This window comes from Penicillium argentinense (assembly GCF_028826775.1).
Source record: "Penicillium argentinense strain IBT 30761 chromosome Unknown utg000002l_segment0_segment0, whole genome shotgun sequence".
Taxonomy (NCBI): Eukaryota; Fungi; Ascomycota; class Eurotiomycetes; order Eurotiales; family Aspergillaceae; genus Penicillium; species Penicillium argentinense.
The window spans coordinates 3185341-3202184 of record NW_026622661.1 but is presented as its reverse complement, the minus strand read 5'-3'; the positions used below and the strand labels follow the sequence as shown (position 1 = coordinate 3202184).

General features: G+C 46.3%; 6 protein-coding genes across 6 annotated transcripts; 3 read left to right on the top strand and 3 right to left on the bottom strand.

The window, feature by feature from the left end:
* Nucleotides 1–1814: 1814 nt before the first annotated feature.
* Nucleotides 1815–2681, top strand: N7532_002016 (uncharacterized protein; the record flags this gene model as incomplete). Its single annotated transcript, XM_056614510.1, has 1 exon — nt 1815–2681. One exon carries the CDS (start codon nt 1815–1817, stop codon nt 2679–2681), a length of 867 nt encoding a protein of 288 aa, XP_056479551.1.
* Nucleotides 2682–3171: 490 nt separating this feature from the next.
* Nucleotides 3172–3593, top strand: N7532_002015 (uncharacterized protein). The gene is made up of 2 exons (XM_056614509.1): nt 3172–3217; nt 3421–3593. The coding sequence occupies exons 1-2, from the start codon at nt 3182–3184 to the stop codon at nt 3529–3531; spliced, it is 147 nt and encodes a 48-aa protein (XP_056479550.1). The 5' UTR covers nt 3172–3181; the 3' UTR covers nt 3532–3593.
* A 3796-nt stretch (nt 3594–7389) lies between these two features.
* Nucleotides 7390–8139, top strand: N7532_002014 (uncharacterized protein; the record flags this gene model as incomplete). The annotated part of the gene is made up of 1 exon (XM_056614508.1): nt 7390–8139. The coding sequence occupies one exon, from the start codon at nt 7390–7392 to the stop codon at nt 8137–8139; it is 750 nt and encodes a 249-aa protein (XP_056479549.1).
* A 158-nt stretch (nt 8140–8297) lies between these two features.
* Nucleotides 8298–9392, bottom strand: N7532_002013 (uncharacterized protein; the record flags this gene model as incomplete). Its single annotated transcript, XM_056614507.1, has 1 exon — nt 8298–9392. The coding sequence occupies one exon, from the start codon at nt 9390–9392 to the stop codon at nt 8298–8300; it is 1095 nt and encodes a 364-aa protein (XP_056479548.1).
* Nucleotides 9393–11240: 1848 nt separating this feature from the next.
* On the bottom strand, nt 11241–11909 carry N7532_002012 (glutathione S-transferase family protein; the record flags this gene model as incomplete). The annotated part of the gene is made up of 1 exon (XM_056614506.1): nt 11241–11909. The coding sequence occupies one exon, from the start codon at nt 11907–11909 to the stop codon at nt 11241–11243; it is 669 nt and encodes a 222-aa protein (XP_056479547.1).
* A 1058-nt stretch (nt 11910–12967) lies between these two features.
* N7532_002011 (NmrA/HSCARG family protein) lies at nt 12968–14086 on the bottom strand (the record flags this gene model as incomplete). Its single annotated transcript, XM_056614505.1, has 3 exons — nt 12968–13051; nt 13118–13459; nt 13511–14086. 3 exons carry the CDS (start codon nt 14084–14086, stop codon nt 12968–12970), a joined length of 1002 nt encoding a protein of 333 aa, XP_056479546.1.
* Nucleotides 14087–16844: the final 2758 nt, after the last annotated feature.

The window sequence follows — 16844 nt, the reverse complement described above, 5'->3', positions numbered from 1 at the left end:
TTGCTCTCTTATTGCCTTTTCGGCGATGTCCGGGTCACCATGGACAGTTTCCTGGAGGAATGGTTTCAACTGGCGAATGCTAATCGCTAGTTGCCTTGCGATTGTTGGAAAAAGCTTTCTGGCATTCCCTCGGTCTCCTTCACCTCTCTCAAAGAAGAAGCTTGCTCCTAGGGAGTTAGACTGGCTGAAGGATTCCGCCATGGTTCGAGAGATAGTCGATTTTCCTGTCCCAGCTAGACCATTCAACCAGAACATGCATTTCCCGTGTGGTGACGAAGCCCATTCTTTGATTTGATCGATAATATCGGTTCGTGTGCCTGGGAGACATTTATCTTTATGTTGATCTGCATATGAGTTGAATGCAGCCCCAGGCACGATAGGTAATAATTGATTAAGGTCTGCACAAAGGTTAGAACGATCGACACTTAACAAGTACTCTTTTTAGTTACCCCGAGGAAGATGAAACTCGTTCGTGATAGAACCATGGTTAATGCCTATTTCCGATCCATAATTGGGACCAACAAATGAGATCGTTGAGTCCATGGATCACGAAGTTAACGATCTGTTGGCCATCAGGAGTAACATGCGGGGTTACTTGTCCTTAGGTGACAGTGTGTAAGCGTGTCTACGTGTCAGCCTAGCCCCGCCATCATGTGACATCAACTACTATAGCATTCTTGTAATTGATAGAACCACATTTCCTTTCTATTTTCAACAGTGACTTTCAGTATACATCAATTCAAGGAACGCAGTGAATACTTCGAACGTCGCCCTGTGCGCACGTCATATGTCTCAGGGATTTTGTGGAACTCCATCCACAGGTACGTGGCTTCTGGCTCCGCCATCGGAAGCAGTGTCGGCCCGCGCCGGCCCAAACTATGCAAACTTGCGCGCCATTCGAAGCATCGAAAAGATGTCTTTAGCTCGGGTTATTGTCGGTCCGTTTGGGGCTGCCGATCTCGCGCCGAGAGTCCACGTAGCACTAACAGACGCTTCACGTTACACCAAGCCAAGATGGCACCGAACTTGAAGCCGCCACAACTTGAGCTTATCCATCATATGATCCAGAGTAACTCGCTAACAACGTCTCAGATGGCCTACGCCGCTGATTGTAGCAAGCAATCTATACTCCACATTCGCTCTAACCTGCAAGTGTTTGGAGACGTGAGAGCCACCCGCAATGGCGCTGGACGCCCGCGCAGTATCACGCCACCTATGCTCGAAGCTCTTTGTGAACATCGGTTGGAGAAGCCGACTCTATACCAAGACGAGATGGCCCTTTAATTCGTATCCTCTGCCGTCGCGTTAGTGAAGGACCTTGGCCTGGATGAACTCGATATTGACTGAGAGATACGTACTTTTACAAACTCTCGAACCACTATGACCTAACAAAATTAGTACCCCGCGGACGGCACGCAGGCAGAAAACCTGGTCACCACACTACAAGCATGGCAGAGGGATTCTCGTGCTGAGGATGACATTCTCAATATTGATTTGAATGGGCGAGTAGTTCTTCTGCAACGAGATCTGAACAAAATCATGATTAGCCGAAACTTGCCGCGGGGGAGGAATGGAGGTGTGTTATATTCGCTGTCAAAACAATTGTATTCCTCGGACCTCGGGGTTACCTTTCTCCGACCTAGATTTGTCACGTGCAAAGATAGCATCACGTGAAGTCACATGTTCCGCCACTTACTCTAACGACGATAAATACTACTGTAGTAACCCGCCCTCGAGCCCAAATTTGACTATTTGACTCAATTGATCTTGTCGGAAAACATGGACCCATTTCACGACGACTCGTGGGCTACGCCATGGCGCTCATCTCAAATTCCACCGGGGGAAACCCCCATCAAACAAGCTGGCGGATTCGAAAATTGCCGGAATGGCACCTCGTCTGCAACGATATACTTGCTCGATTCTTCAAGGATCAGTCTAGACACACCGGAGGCTGGCCGTGGGGGTTTGTTATCTATCGCACAAGCTTCACGGCCACTTCTGATCAGGACTGGGATGCCGCAATCAAGAAGCTTGATAGATACAGCTATTCTAGCATAGCCAGCTCTGAAGCCCTGGAAGATTTCCGACCTCAGTTTGATATCCCTAAGTTTGTTCGCGAGGGCTATCGAAATTTGATTGTTCAAGATCCAGATTTAGAAGGCGCGTCAGTAGCTACCATTCGCAAGCGACATAAACAGTGGGTCGAAGCGCGGGGGTACGATTTTAACCTTGGAACCCCTCGATTTGACTACTGCATTATTCTGGGTGACCGCGCCATCCGGTCTATTTTGGCAAGCTCAGAGCCGCCGCCAGAGCGGGGCAGCAAGTCTGGCCTGGTCGGATATGTCACCATAATCGACTGTGATTTTGATGCGAATGATCCAGAAAACGACTGTTCTGAGCACTATGATGGATCGGTTAGGCTTCTTCTGCAAGATATCTTATGCTTTTCTCTGCACTGTGATGGCCTCGATTCTGGAGAGCAACAATGGGGAGAGTGGGGGTTGGCACGTCCTGGGAACGTCATGTATACAGACGGACATTGTTCCACGGTCGAGAAGCAAGACGTCTTTCTTTGTCCTTCTGGCTACGATTGTTACTGGCGTGGCTGCTACCCTCAATTTGCGACAACAAAAACCGTCACAGAGTCTGAATACAAGGAGCGCCAGACACTACCGTGAAGGATAGTCTGTCCAGTTAATTTGTGTTGAGATCTAGGTATTGAACATAGAAAAATAACTAGTCTTGGTATGACTAAACACTGGATGATCACTGAGCGAATTTGAACGACCACTGGTTGGTCACTGAGCGATCACTGAGCGTTACACATTCCTCACATGACCCCACTGACCTGATCACTGAGTCTGAGCCTGTGCTGATATCTACTCAGTGAGCCTGAGCCTGAGCGCCCTCACAAAAGCGGCGGCAGCCGAGACAGGAAAGCCCCACCCGCCAGACATTATCCAGTCTATATTGCTGCATATGTACCGGATTGTGTCTGGCGACTTGGCGCTCTCCTTCCGTTCTAGTGCTCACCCCCTCGCCGCTTTTGCTCACTGAATAGAATTGAGCACGGCCCTGATCAGCTCAGGCTGATCAGGGAATTGATAGAGACACCTCAACTTTTGTTAGTTAGTTACATAAGAATTTAATAAAACAAGAATTATACAGAGTGTATTTTATGTGTAAACGGCGGACCTGTGAATTACTGTATTCGGTTAGTTTTGCCTTTTTAGGTTTAGCGCCCCAATACGCTGTTTTGTAACCTCTCCCGACGTCGCCTCGACATAAAAGACGCGACCTCGCCCTTTCGACCTCTCTTCTCCTTCTTCCCTTCCCTGGAACTCCTCTATCTTGCACTCATCGCCGCCCCCTTTCTTTCCCTTTCGCCCCCACCGACCATTACGCCTTGGCTTGCAGCCCGACGCACTGCCCCTTTTTTATTGGAGATGCCGCTCGATCCGAACCCCAGCTTGTTCTCGCTCCTCGGGCTGGAATGGTAATTGCACAGAAGCAGAACCACTGGAATGATCCAGCCCGCAGCGGTATCGTGTGGCTTCAGTTCGATACTCCTACTCCTTCCCCAAGGGAGTGACTGTGTACCATGCTACGAAGCTATCTAGGTTTTCCTCTGCCAGTGAGCCTTGTTCGTCTCTGGTACCGCCGGCCTCCTTCACATCTGTAAAGCGCCGGTGTACCCTCGATGCCGCATTCCCCGCTTCGTCCGCTCTATCCGAGATTACACTGCACAGCCCCGGCGTCACAGAATGGCTCTCGGTTGCCTGGCCACGAATACGACCCAGTTGTCGTCATCGCCGGTCTCTCCGGTTCCCGCTACACCCAGTCAATAAATATTCGAAAGCACAGCCCGGCGATATAGGCCAATAGCGAAAATACCGCACACACCCCTAATCTCGGTCGGTGCTGCATCTTGCGGCCAATGCTAGACAGCGACTGCGAAACTATATCATGATCATACCATCACTTCCCTAATGGAGAAACGGCTTAGAACGGGCTGATGACTAGTGTGGGCATGGCAAGGGTCATCAGCGAGCGTAGCGGGAATCCTTGCAAGTGAACTATGGCCCGTGGTTGTTGGCTGTGAAACTAGCATGGTCTCACTTCCATGGATGCAATAGCCTCGATTGCAGGATCTAGTTCGAGATCATCTGTGCTTGGTAGAAGGAGGGCTCCGACGCCTCATAGGCAACCATCGTCTATAAGAGAGACTACAATTCCACCAAAATGGCAGAACTGGAATTCGAATCATCTTCAAATTTTCCTCCTCCCCGGTCCCCTGCTCCCTGTTCTCTGCCAGTTTCCCTTTTTATGAGTGACGACAGTCACCGCATCCCGAAGGCTTTTTAGCCGTCTCTCATATACTATATGTCGAACTTGAGTTTTCGCATGGAATCATTTCGACCATAGAATCCTTTCCAGGACAAGCCCAGTCCCTACGAGATTCTCTCGATATTTGACGTTACCCCGCCTCCCTCCCATCCTATTGACACCGTCTCAAAGAATCCGAAAGTTACTCCCACAAACCTTCCCGGCGCCGCCTTCCTGAATGGTAGGAATATGAAGGTCAGGGATAACAATGGAAGCCGAGACAGCGACTGCTTTGATGGAAACAGAAGGCTCAGCTGAAGAAATGGGCTGGGTGGCTTGGTGAAACCGATGAATCCCCTCGGATACGTCCGAAAATAACGCCAAAGTGTAAGGCGCCAAGCCCGCACCTTTGCAAGGAATGTTGGTATTGTTTCGGCAGAACTCTTTGACCTGTGCTCCCTCTCTTCAACAATCTCTGGACTGCCTTCAATTCCTGATGGATCTTTCTATGATTATCTGCGATTTGTAAGGAAGAGGAGGTCGAAGGAGAAGAGATTGAACCAGAGGGACGCTAGGCTCAAAATGCGGCTCTGTCCACTATCACGCTAGCTGACGTGGTTTCCAGCTTGCAGTTGAATGTCGTAGAGAAATGTGACTTAAAATCTCCTTAGCGCTGTGATAACTTGTGCACTAGCCTGTGTCCATCCGTCTCTGGTGGGGACTAATGCATGCCACATTCACCATTTTGGGTGTGGATGAACTCATATCTTTCCTTCGCGGACCACTGCTTGAAAACTCAGCATACATGCGGTTGAGTGCGTCAAAATCTGTTCAGTTGAAGAGGGGAAACCTGTCACTGACTGTCATTACTGGGTCTGTGCAGAGAATTCAAAGGGAAAAAGGACGGATAGATGTGTCGCTTTTTACGGACAGGTGGTCCTTGGGCAAAATACCTAACTTTCGAGCAACATTGACCAGAGCGGGGTATTTGGTGCGCGTCCAATAGATGGAGATGCATATGACTCGGACGGCCACACCGTGAAGGCATAAGCACATGAGACATGTGTTCTAGGTATTTTACCAAGATTCAGAGGCAGCAGTTAAAAAATGCGAGCAACTGACTCTCCCATCTCTTCACTGCATTTTAATAACTGATGATAGTCTTGAATTTCTCTTATGTGACACAGATGTATCCTTTGCTGTAGTCTTTCACACGCTACTCTATATTCTGTTCTTATTGTTGAACGTGTCCATGCGAAAGTAAGACATCCATACTGCGTTCCGGGGCTCGGAAAAGGTAGAATGAAACTGCCGCCTTTCTTAGGCTTATTGTAGCAATCTGGAGCTATGCAGCATGTAAGCAGTGTATGATGATGGACTAGTCAATGCACGTACCGTCACAATCTGAGTCTGCAGGTTGGCTTTTATACAGGCAAGGATTGTCAAGCCTAATAAAACAAGAAGCAGCCCCATTGAACCAATGGAAGCTCCCCACAAGGCTCGTTGGTGCCTGGCAGTTTTGAGGTCCGGACTTCGCCAAAACAATTTGAAAGTACTTGTTTGCATATGCCATGGCCTCAAGCAAATGACCCAAGCTCGAATAATTTGGGCATGGACGAAGCTGAGACTAGCCAAGCTGATGATCATATATGAAGAAAACAAAGCATTGTGGTGCTCCTGCATTTTTGGTCAATTAAGCACGCACGGTAGCCAAGGAAGTATCAGTCGAATCGCACCGGAAAATACAAGGAAAGTGACAGAATAGTAATTGTTCCCATCAATAATATGGCAGATATTATATGGGTTAACGAGGATTGCAAAGTAGAAACACTTAGGTACTGGAGAGATCAGTGTCACTCTCTTTGAAATTCAATGCCCTTACCTCATTTAAATTGAGGAGAAGAAATACACTGCCAATCTCCTGCTGTAGTATTGGCCAAGATAGGCCTGGAATAGAGTTAGGTACGATAGGAATAGAGAAAAGGGAGCTTGGATTTTTACCTTTCGTCCACTTCAATTCAAACAATACGAGCGGAATAGATGCGATCAGTCCCAAGAAGGCGGCACTGCCTATAATAAGTTGGCTGGAGATGAGAAATTCTCTGCTCAATCTTGGTTGGCTGAAGGCCTTGATAGACAGGAGCCAAAGAAGAAGACTTGTTCCACAGCAAAAAGATGCTGTTGCGGATGTAACTAGTTGAAAAATCACCTCAATATACATCTTTTCCCGAATTTTTGATATTTGCTCCCAAGCCAAAAAGTCGTTATATCCGTTGTTTGGGAAAGGGAAAACCGTACCTTTCTTTTCCTGAGCCTGGCTAAAGTAGGGTTTTATACATTTGCTAGGCATTAACCACTTTGGCTCTGTCTTATTTAACTCAAGAGCCACCGAGGAGGAACAGGACAATGGGGTGAGTTACATGTTGCGGAGAAGGGAATTTCGGGGCAAAATGCCTGGCCTTCGAGGAAACTTGGCTGAAGCGGCATACAAGATCCGCCTAGCATTCTAACTCACGCTTATGATGCATGCACCCCTTGTCTTGGTCAATTTGCCATGATTTTGGGGGAGTTCTGACCATCAATTTCGGTCACGTTATGAACTATCCTCTTTTACCGGATACCGTATTTTTGTTGACTGTTGACATCCGCAGTTTCCTACTCTTGCAGACTTGTGTATATCAGAGCAGATAGAAACATTGACATCGAATGAAATCTCTCGCAGGGGCATCTGATGGCTCGATTTATGATTTAGCATTCTCTGGTTCAAGATGAAGCGCGAAGTATAGATGCCTAACTTGAGGCAGTATCGGGTTACCTCAGTGCCCTCAGACCATATCACATGATCCAATAATTCTGCCGGATTTTTGGCACGCTAAACCTAATCGGATTGCTTGCTGCTCTATGGTCTGAGCGCTGAGCGCGTCTTCCCCATACTGTCTCGCGGCAATCTTCTTTAATCCCCCGCTATTCACGTAAGGTACGCCTTTATATGCTAGGTATTGGCGTATCTAACGGTTGCTATCAGTATACTCTCATCAAACTCACCAAAAATCGACCGCTATGTCTCGAAAACGCGCATGTCATTCACCTCCACCCGTGATGCGGACGCGAAGTGTGCCGCAAGATCTACCAAGCAACTACAAATACATTCCTGGATTATCCGACCGACAGCGGGTAGATATGGTGCTACAGCAGCTGCATGAGCAGCATCGCTGGGGCCTCAAATCCTTCCATTACCACCTGGTAACGGCGCAGCCTGAAGAGAAACATGCCTGGTCAACTGAGTACCGGGCACGGAAGCTATTTGAAGCCATATATGAGCAAGAGGAGGTGATGGCTGAACTGCACAAGGTCCCTGAGAATGCTGAGTCATTAAGGCACTCAAAGCTGGTCGGGCTCATTCGCAAAGAGCTTGCCCAGTTTGATAAACCTGAAGTTGGGCTTGGTCAATTCGTCACAGATGAGACAGTCGATCAACTGCATATGCCTGAGATGGCTTCACGTGTGCGATCCACTGCTCCTACCTTATGGGCTCTCCTTGTCTGTATCATGACACAGCAGCGTCCAAGTGCTCGTGATACATCTCAGGAGTATCAGGGCAGTATCTTTATGATTTGCACGATGTTGGCCTCAGCCTTTGCTCCCCGGACCTGTAATAAATTCCTTGTCCTGCTTGGTCTCCATTTACATTCTATGGGTGTGAAACGGCGTACGATCAATCTTCTTCATGGCTTGGGGGTTACTCCTCATTACACGACAATCATGAGTCGACGCAGTGAACTAGTTCAGTTAGGGAAGGTTGTCCAATAATTCACCGTATTTCCCTTAGTACCTGGCTCTTCGTAGCTAATAGTACTACAGACACAACTCAAGGAAGCTGCTCTGTCTTCTCGTGGCAATTTTGTTATATGTTGGGACAATTTCGATTACAATCAAAATGTCCGTCATCAAACTCTTCGGGACCACTCTCAACATATCTCTGCTACCACTGGCAAGATCGTGCACTGAATCTGCCGAGCGGTGTATCGGTGCTTATCACTCTTCTCCAGCCATTCGCGACATTTCTCCAGTGCTAAATATGTTTCCTTCTTAGTGTCAAAGAACACAACTGTCTTGGGGATATTTAAATGTGCAGACTCGCGAGCAGCACGAAACCCTCCTCCTTCCTTGAACAGGAAACGTAGGGCAGTAAAAGCTCGGCGTTTATTCTTTGGTATCTTGCCCAAACGGAGAACCAACTCTGACCGGTTAATAGAGGTTCGTTGAACTTTCACATCGGGTAAGAACCCACATCCTTGCTTCACAGTCTCCAAGGTAGCTTGATCCAACGTTGCTGAGCGTGCAAACCAAGGAACGTTCTTTCCTAATAATGCGCGCAACTGCTGCATTCGGGCATAGTCTGTCCGGAAAGCGCGGCCCCAATGCGCAACCAAATGTGCCTCATCAACTGCAACAAGACGGAGACGTTCACGGAACTGTGGATGGCAGGCGACAGCGCGAAATTTATCCCCAATTGCAAGCTCTGGACTAAGCAGAACATGGGTATACTTAGCTACCTTGACTTCATCGAGGAGTTCTGCGGAAGTGGTATCAGCATTGAGGAAACAGGGTCTGCCACCAAGACTTCTGATATATTCAGTTTGCTCAATACCAATCTGATTCAATGGAAGCACAATGAGTGTGATTGCCTTCTCGAGGAGAAGAGATACTGCTTGTAAGAGCATGCTCTTTCCAAATGATGTCTTTGCTATAAGAATCATATCTTTACGGAGAAAGACAAGGTGATGGAGCGCTTCTCGCTGACCATTCCAAGGGGGAAAGGTATAGAGTTTTTTTATAGCTGCAATGATGGCAGCATGCTGTTCCTTCTCCTCCTTCACTTGGGCATCTTGGATGATCTCTTGTGCGTTAATTAGTGATGATGGCAATTGTGCTGCGCTGCTTGAGCTTAACCATTTATCCAAGGTTGTCTGCTCATTGCCTAGTGCTGCAACACCGTAAGGGTTCCGTCCACTAGGACGCCGTTTGGAGGAAGGAGTAATTCGGACTTTTCGACGGGCCATTGGTGGAAAAGCCCAATGGTTACGCTTAATATTTCAATGTCCACTTGACTAGAGGCTAAGGCTAAATATTAGCATGATAGGGCCAGAAAACCGCAAGGGGAGCTATTGGGTTGTCCGTTCGCAATAAAGAGCCGGTGGAGTTAGGTACCATTATTATACCTTGATTTTGTGAAATTGGGACCGATTTTAATACCAGCAGATAGCGCTTCTCAATTTCCAGAGGACATCGTCGCCAAATTTTTGATATTGCCGCTGGTTGTTGAGAAAAATGCAGAAAACCGGATCTTGTCGCGTCAAATCGCGGCGAGTTTTTTCCAAGCCACCTATTAAGTGGTCTCACGCGTTAGGTACCGTAATTTTACCTTAATGTTGGGAAATTGGGAATGTGTCTCATACCAACAGATAGCGCCTCTCAATATCTAGAAGACATCGTCGCCTGAATTTTGATATTTGCGTTGGTTGTTGAGAAAATGTGGAACAAGTGAATTTTGTCGCGTAAAATGACCATCAAAAATAACGCGACTTAGTATGTGTACCATAACATTCGCCGCTCAGACGACTCCCCAAAAAGATGTGTCAGCATCGCTGAAGACAGCAGGCGGTGGATTGCCAGATTCACCGCCTTTTTGGGGGCGGCTGAGGGAACTGAGGTAATTAAAATACCACATCGTACGTATTATGCTTACATTAGAATACGGCGCACTTTGGTTTGTTACTGTATTCACCATCCAACAGCAACTGACAACAGTTTCGCAGCCGCGCGCCACGAGGACAGCCTAATAATAGGAACGGCAATTAGGCCACGGTAGGCCGTGACGAGGCTCTAAGTTCATTGTCAGAAATTTGGACATTCTAGATGTACGCAAAGGGATATATATAGGTGTCGTATCCTGCATATCACCGTTAAAGTGAGGGGTCAGGGTAAATGAAATCATCATTATCATCATCATCATCTACTGTACAATGAAACCAATGATTTTCTGCCTTATGCGTCAAGCAGAAAGGAGTATGGCTATTTGGCGGTTATAACCTGTTGTAGTGGGGTACCTGAACATTGACTACCAAGGCATAGAGTATGTAATGTAGATATTGTACAGCTGTTTGCTGCTCGATATCTTATAGTGTCTAATTACTTAGGCTTCTTGATATCTGTTGCATGATATCTTATATAAACCAATCGCAGTCCAGACAGGAATATTTTCCACCAGCGCCTTCCCGATTATCGCATATGCGAGAATGGCTAATATTCTTCTTGCTGAGCGCGGTACGACACCTATTCAGACAGTTGAAGAGAACTGGGTCTCTTAAGTTCATTAAATGATGTGATGAACTGAAAACCCACTAGACTCACCGCTATGATTATCGACGTACCCAATGTGATGACCCTAAGCTTATCAAAAAGTGGATTAACCGCGTACAAATCCTTACAATGCAGCATCAGATTTCATTGGAGGGTATCGACGCTTCCTCCATGCATTATCTTCAAAGGGAAAGTCCCTATAGAGGGTTTGGCATTGAGATCCGAAGCTCCCACCTAAGTACAGAATTGAAATTAGTCCTAATGGATAGACTACCAGTAGGCTAGGCCTTCACTGCAATTTCTGTTCGCCTGTCAAAAGATATCCAGAGATCTCCTGCACGCTTTAGAGGCGAAAAATCAACCTACACCTAAAAGCTGGAACTTGTGGGAAGAATAAGCAGGTTTGCGAATAGCAAGAATAAGACTTTCACTGCATATCTGATTGGATTGAGGTGTGAGATGGCTGCCATGGCCAACCATAGCTAGGTGACGGTATTTCCTAGTTATACGGCTAGTTGTAGCAGGAATAAAAAGAATTTAAACACCCACTATTTCTTCTCCGCAGCCTCAGCAGCCAAAGCCTTATCCCTCTCTCCCAAAATTTTCGCAATCGCCGGCCTCCTGCGAACCCTCTCCAACCAGCTCCTCACATTTGGAAAGAGTTCCTCAAGATCAATGGCATTCCCTGAAACAGAGGGAACAGGCTCGTACCAAGGTACAAACGCCGCGTCAACATAACTAAACCTCTCGCTAACAAGATACTCCTTCCCTTCGAGGACACTGTCCAATACCTCTGTTACGCGCTTCACCTGATTGATATACCGCTCCTGCGCTGAAACAACTTTCTCCGGATGCTGGTAGAGAAACCAGAGCGCCTGCCCGAAGTATGGTCCCTGCCCGCTCACTTGGAAATGCAGGAACTGTTTCACGTGGAAGTACGCCTCACTGCCCCTCTCAAAACTAATTTTGTGATTCGTATCATAGGTTTCAACGAGGTATTCAATGATTGCGCCAGATTCCCAAAGTGTCAGATCCGTGTTAGGGTCTTGGATTGCCGGAAGCCGGCCGTTAGGGTTTATGAGCACGTAAGGTTCTTTTTTAATCTCGGTGAAGGAGACGTCCTTTTTGATATAAGGGAGGTTCAGCTCTTCGAGGATCATAGCTACTTTCCAGGGATTTGGACTAGAGCCGTGGAAGTAGAGGGTTATGGGTTGCATTGTGACTCTTCGGTAGGGGTAGATCAACTATAAGAAAAAGGACGTGAATATCCTGAGCTTCGTTGTAGCTGTGAGACGAGACGAGGCGTCCTCTCTTATCTCGATTTTCTTCATGGATGAATATATATTTCTCCTCTCCCTTCCTCGATAATATAAATAGCATGCTATCTCTCGGTATGATGAGTAAACAGGCAAAAACTGATTAGAATATCGACCCACAACTAACTGATTATTGGTTCGTGGTCTGAGCTTGAGGTTATCCATGGACAATGATTTCTAATCACAGTGTAGAGACTGTCTCTGTGTTGAGTCGATCTCTTTTAGAATGATCCATCATGAAGGGGGTATCGAACTGCACAGAAAATAGAACTACAAGAGATGAGACAAAGTGGACACGTGTGACTGAGACAGATTATATTGTTTTTTTTGGCCAGTCTCTTCTGACAGAAACCCTTTATACTAACGATCCGTAGATTTTGGCCAATATTTTGGCCGACTGGGTGCGGGAAGAGTTTGCCGACGACGACAGGCATGTGGAGGTGACTGGCGAATGAGCAACAGCCCATTCGTTGTGTCTTTGAAATCTGGGGAAATCTGGGGGAAAACGGACAGCTCCACCTTTCCTGTCCGATGCGGTAGTAGAAAATGGGATACTTTTCCTCAGATGGCTGCCACGATAAAACTTTTAGGTCTGCTCACTGTACAGAAGGTTAGCGCTTACCACGATCAGCAGGAGTACGTTGTCTACACAAGGACCAGCTTTGGCCGTCCACGGGTATGTGCCCTCTTTACGTAAGGGTATAATATCGAATTTGACAACATACTTATCGACAAGGAGCTATTGGGAAAACATTATTGGCCAGAAAATAGGATAGGGGGTGTATATTTGATACAATACTATAGCATATAGGTGAATACATAGTCAGGGCCTCATCACTTTTCAATCCCAATGTCTCATCGAACGAAAGGTGTCTTCGGGAAGAATGATGGAGGATTCAAGCGTCCATCAGATGGTAGGCTACATTGGGAGACGCCCCTGTGCAGTAGCTTCTGGGAAACTAATTTCCTTGTGTGAAGACATTGGACCAATCCTGCTTCCTGAAGTACTCTACCACACTGTCCAGCTGCAGGAGCGAGTCCAACTAGGTTGAAATATCAGCAATGTGTGTGAAATTAAAAAAAACCAAGAGAACCGCCAACGAACTCACCTCTTTGGGATGGATGATTGTGGGGTCATCTCGGCCCTCGTATCCAAACTCGTTGCAATAAGCCCAATTGTCGTCCAATTCAAGTTGGAGTTCACTCGGGAGGGGGACGCTCGATTGCCCTCCTGGTAACTGGATGCAATCTGTTTCTGCCCCAGTAGCTTGAGAAAATGCCTTCGAAATTTCGCGTAAGGAGCTCCATTCCCGATAGCCGATGATGTTCTTCCCAGCGCCCTCTTGCACAAGGGCCTTGACAATTGGGCCGGTATCTTCTTCCGCGGCGATGAAAGGCAGTTTAACGTCTGGATCTAAATTCCCAACGAATTGGACTGTACCATGCGCTGTCTAGAGAGATTTAGAGATAATTCCGCGGGTAAAGGTGATCAGTGAGCTTACCATCACGGGCTGGAACATTGGATTCGAGACAAAATTGCTCAAGAAAAACCCAGCCTGGAAGATACTTGTCTTCTTCCACAGCTCAGGGTAGGTTTCTCTTCCGTACGCTTCTGCCTTGGCTTTCGAGTCGAAGTGGTAGACGTGCGTGTATCTTCCCCGGGACCACTTCGTCGCGTCGGAAAGAGATGACAACACGAAGCGCTCCAGCGTAGGAATCCTCGCGGCAACATCGATAACTGCCTTTAGTTGCTCGGTCTCATGATTGGCAGCCCAGACATTGAGCGGCTGACCCTTCGCCTTGGCTTCGTTGGCAGGATCACCAAATAGACCCCAGAAGTCACTGACAGCGAAAATAGCATTCGCGTTCTCAAAGGCCGACGAGAGGGTCGATGGCGAATCTAAATCCGCTTGGATCACTTCCGCACCGCGGGTAGCTAAGGCTTGAGCTTTTTTGCTGGCCGGGTTCCTCGTCACCGCACGGACACGCCATTGCGGCTCCTGGAGGAAAACCTCTGCGACTGAGCCACCCTGATTTCCCGTGGCCCCGAGGATAACAATAAGTTTCTTGGTTTCCATAATGAATGGCTGACGAGCAGATGCTGAACCTTGAGTTGATGGATGTGAGATTTAGCTTGATGTTATAGAAAAAAACGTAGTGCGGCCTGCTAGCCCATTTATAGTTGTCATTCCTGCACGGAGCAACACCCTAGAAATGCCGAGTGAACGAACCATGGAAGAGGCTCGGAAGCTGCTCGGAAGCTTCGGAGACTTTTTGATTGAGTTTGGTTTTGAGGATGATATGATCGGCCCGTGTATGGCTTGAAGGCGAAGTTGAATCTCTGTGGATCATCACCAACCTACTTTGAGGCTATATGATGTCAACAGATATCCTTAGTCATCGTCCGGGACATCCCGTTACGTGAGGGTTCGAGTGTATATGTGACCTGAACACCTGCGGGTGGGTCAGGCCACACCTGATAAGCCCGATAAGTCCAGGCCACACCTAATTTCTTGGCACCTGTAATTTATTTCTGGCGAATACATTTAATAAATTACTGATGTATTATTCACTCGCACTGAACCATGGGTCAGGCGGGGTAGTTCTCCTTCATCTCATTCTAGTGTTTGCACCCACACCCAGTATGGCAGCCTTTTTAGAGGACGACCAAGATATCGGTGAATCCCTTGAGCAGGAGCTTCAGCAGGAGCTTAATAGTGAGGAGAGTGCAGTTCCTGCTACTGTTCAATGGACCCCTGGACCTACAGATGCTCTAGATGAACCTCCGGCATGACGATAATATATTCTCAATATTTAAGTATACATTAATAATATATTGTGTCTTTAGGAATTCCTACGGACTATCTTACACGACAAGCGCTCGCCGATTCGAACACGCTTTATCGAATATACTTCAGCGCTACCTGAATATCCCCGGACAGACCCGGATGGCTTCACATATGTGATCAATGTGCCTGATCGGTCATTGTTTGCAGTGGAGCAGTCAGTTGAAGGAGTATATTAATATCCCATTAATATATTAATAATATGTTAATAATATATTAGGTGCAATACTTGTCAAAACAAGCCTATCGAAACAGACGTAACCAGCATGATTCTATCTTTGGAGAAAGGGTCGCTTTTCTACACAGCCTCTACAGATGTACAGGCATAAAAATGTGTGAATTTACAGATCCTGAGCTCAAGCAAATGGTGCATTCGCATGTTACTGAGGGTATTTGGCAGCGAATCAAAGAGCTTCGCCAACATATCGCATTCAGTGATACCCAAAACCCTCTACAACCAGCAACATATAGGTTGTACCAATCTACGATGCGCCAATTCAAGATCAATCGCACTTCATGTGGATCTTGGAAGGATACTTGTTCGCCGCGCGGTCGATGGGTTCAGGATGTAAGTAATATACTACTAATATATTCTTAAAATATTTCTAACCTGTTATTTATATATCAGAGTGTTATTGGTGGATCTGACTTTTATATCTATTGCTCTAATTCATATGAAAGTCCAAGGTCTCATTTTGCATCATGTGTGCGCCCTGACTCTGGTATCGACAGGGAATTGCTTAGGCGAATCCTTGATGGAGAGGTCCAGGGAGAAATTCAAACCTGTGGTTATATCGACACAAATCGTCATCGTGGAGACTATTGTGGTAAGGAATATATCTTTAATACATTAAGAACATATTATTAATTACTATATTATAGAATTTGACCATACACGTGGGCTTGGTAAAATTAAAAGGCACAAATGCTCCGTTGAGTTCCATTGGTTTATTCCAATAGACCTCACGTCCAATCCATTTTGGGTTTTTACCTCAACCGGGATTCATATGCACCCTCCGCCACCTCCATCGAAGCCTCCACCCGCAATTATAGACGGATTAGTACGAATAATCCGCCTACAGAACAATCCTGCATTAACAACAGGTAAAGTTCTTTCTAATATGTTAAGAATATATTAAAGAAATATTAATAATGTTTTATCCTAGGACGTTTTCTCGTTAGCCCTGAGCTTCGGGGTCTATGCAAGCGATACAATAATAGCGAGTCGCTGCTCAATGTCCATGAAAGCTTTGCTAATTTAGACCGGATCAGCACACTCATTCGAAAGGAGAGACTCCTACGATTTCCTCATGGACAGGATATCAATGGTTTGATCTTTGAGATGGAAAAGGATCCTCCTTTAAAGGTATGAAGATAATAGGTCGTGATATAATGAGAATATATTATAATTAACCTTTTGTAGGACTACGTTCAGCATATCTATCAAGTCCCTGACCTTATGGTTATTTGCTTCACATCTGACATGGCTGAGCTTTTCATCCAATCTGAATCGGTAGAGATTGACATGTCTTTTAAACGATTCAAAGAAAGGTCAATGCGAGAGGTTACATTTTCAAAATATATACCTGAGCAAGACCGAGGTAAATATTACCCTAATATATTAATAGTTCTTTATTAATACAATGTTCTTCTAGTTTTTACACTAGCACGTGTGATTGTCGTTTCCGAGACCCATTCAACCTATTATCTCCTATTTACTCGGCTTTTTGAGTGCATAGAGCGTGTGCTTAGTCGCCAGTTCTACTTTTATCCAATCCATCGTACAGGGCTACATGCTGTCGTTCTGGATATGGATACAAAGCAATACGGAGGTGAGAAATAGATCATATACTATTAATATATTACTAATACGTTATAGGTCTTAGAGACTTTCTCGCTGATAAGAGTACTCTTCAAGTATCGCCTGATGATCTTATCCGACACTTCGTTGTCTTCTGCAGAGCCCACTTCTACAGGGGTATTGATAGAG

Excerpts from the sequence above, each read along its gene's own strand:
- N7532_002015 (XM_056614509.1), top strand. The coding sequence starts at position 3,182 with ATGTGTAAACGGCGGACCTGTGAATTACTGTATTCG. Across the intron at positions 3,218-3,420 it reads CCTGTGAATTACTGTATTCG|CCCGACGCACTGCCCCTTTT; the intron begins GTTAGTTTTGCC and ends CTTGGCTTGCAG.